Consider the following 1,981-nt stretch of genomic DNA (forward strand, 5'->3'; position numbering starts at 1 on the left):
GGGAGTGGGTGTGTGTATGTGTCTGTGTGTCGTGTGTATGTGTGCGTGTTTGTGTGTGCGCAGGCTCGTGAAAGGGTTTCTTCACTTCCCTCCCCCCTACCTTCTCCGTTCTCACCGTTCCCCCTCACCATCCTCCTTCCCCATCCCCTCATCACCCTTACCCACACCTTTCCATCCCACCCCCTCCAAAAAAAAAAAAGAAAATGACGTATCTCTTTTCTCAGGAGATCTATGGGTTGGCAGGGACACAGGTGTGGTTTGCTTGCTTCATCTTTCAAATATCTATCGGCCTTATCTCTCCTGCTTCTTTCCTATCAAACATCTATCGTCTTTATCTTCCCTCTTTCTATTCTATCAAACATATTATATCCTCCTTATCTCTCCTCTTTCTTTCCTTAGTAAACTAACACCTCTAACCTAAGCCTTCTGTATCGCGACCTCAGTGCTTTCTTGTTCTATCTCCATTTTTTTAAACAGTGAAAACAGTTCATAACAAAGAGTGAGCTTAATAAGAAGTCATGTTTTCAATGTTTTTAAAAAAATGGAGTGGGTGGTAGGCGGGTGCTTTGGAGTGTTTTGCTCCTTCTTTCCTATCAAACATCTGTCGTCTTGATCTCCTCTCCTTGATCTGCCCTCCTTCTTTTTTAAGTTTGTTACTCCCTTGTAACACCTCTAATCTTCTGGCGCTCATATGATCTTATGCAGTTGAGAGCGCCGTAAAACCTCTACTAATGCAAACAAACTACGAAATGGAGATACGACAAGAAAGCACTGAAGTAATGGTATGACCTAATTTTGTCGCGAATGCCGCAAAACTCTAAATGACTCCATCTCCCCCACCCCACCCCACCCCACCCCCCGGGTGCCCCCAGGCGACCTAGTGGTGGCGGACACAGAGAACCACAGGGTCCAGCTCTTCAGCCCCGACGGCGCCTTCAAGCTCAAGTTCGGAGAGAAGGGCACTAAACCGGAACAGCTCTGCTACCCCATCGGCGTCGCCATGACAACCACGGACAACATCGTGGTCTCTGACAGCGTCAACGCGGCCATCAAGATCTTCACGCCGCACGGCAGGCTAGAGTGGTGGGCCGTCCACTCCAAGTCCATCGAGTTCCCGTACGGCGTGGCGGTCACGTGCGATGACGAAATAGTCGTCACGGACATCTGCAAACATTGTGTCATCGTTCTGGACGCTTCCGGGGAGGTGAGCCACTCGTTCGGTTGCTATGGCGACGCGCCGCGGGAGTTCGACCACCCGTACTGCGTGACCGTCAACTCCAGCAAGCAGATCATCGTCTCCGACACGGGCAACAACTCCGTCAAAATCTTCCACTTCCAAGGGCGACTACTCAGGTGCTTTTCTTCCTCGGACTTCCACTTGCCCCCGGAGACGTTCGTCTCTCTCTACGGCGTGTGTACGGACGGTGATGATAACACGCTTGTGGTGTGTAACTCGGCCGTGTACATCCTCACGAAAAACGGGCGCCTGTGGGAAGTGCTCACGGCCAAAGATGGACTCACCTCGCCTCGCTGCATCGCCTACTCCGCCGTGGGACGCCTGTTGCTCACACAGGCTGGGTATGACGTCAGACACGAACTGTGCATCTTCCGGTACAACAAGGAGGACTTCAAATCCCTCAACCGGCTCGTCTACTACGCAATATCTATATAACCACCGGGGTACCTAGCTTGTGTAACCAATTCATTCGTTCATTACTTCTACTAGTGTCTAGGTTTTTCTCAACTCATAACAATAATAGTGTAAGCCTCGAGGGGTTTGGGGGGTTTTTTGTTGTTGTTTTTTTTTGGGGGGGGGTTGTTCATATTTTTATATAGAACTGTTAATATTGTTCATTACTATAATTATTATGATCATTATTATCTTCATTTTCACCATCATCATCATCATCATCATCATCATCATCATCATCATCATCATCATCATCATCATCATCATCATCATCATCATCATCATCATTTT

At 48.4% G+C, this 1,981-nt stretch overlaps 1 protein-coding gene across 1 annotated transcript in view; it reads left to right on the forward strand.

Moving 5' to 3' along the window:
• The window catches only part of LOC101848408 (tripartite motif-containing protein 2-like), a 2,520-nt gene extending 800 nt beyond the window's left edge, over positions 1-1,720 (forward strand). Inside the window, exon 2 of the mRNA XM_005112937.3 lies at positions 873-1,720. Coding sequence (XP_005112994.1) covers positions 873-1,672 — 800 coding nt within the window. The 3' untranslated portion in view covers positions 1,673-1,720. The remainder of the gene's footprint in view (positions 1-872) is intronic.
• Positions 1,721-1,981: the final 261 nt, after the last annotated feature.

The sequence above is a fragment of the Aplysia californica genome, unplaced genomic scaffold (genome assembly GCF_000002075.1).
Source record: "Aplysia californica isolate F4 #8 unplaced genomic scaffold, AplCal3.0 scaffold01496, whole genome shotgun sequence".
NCBI lineage: Eukaryota > Metazoa > Mollusca > Gastropoda > Aplysiida > Aplysiidae > Aplysia > Aplysia californica.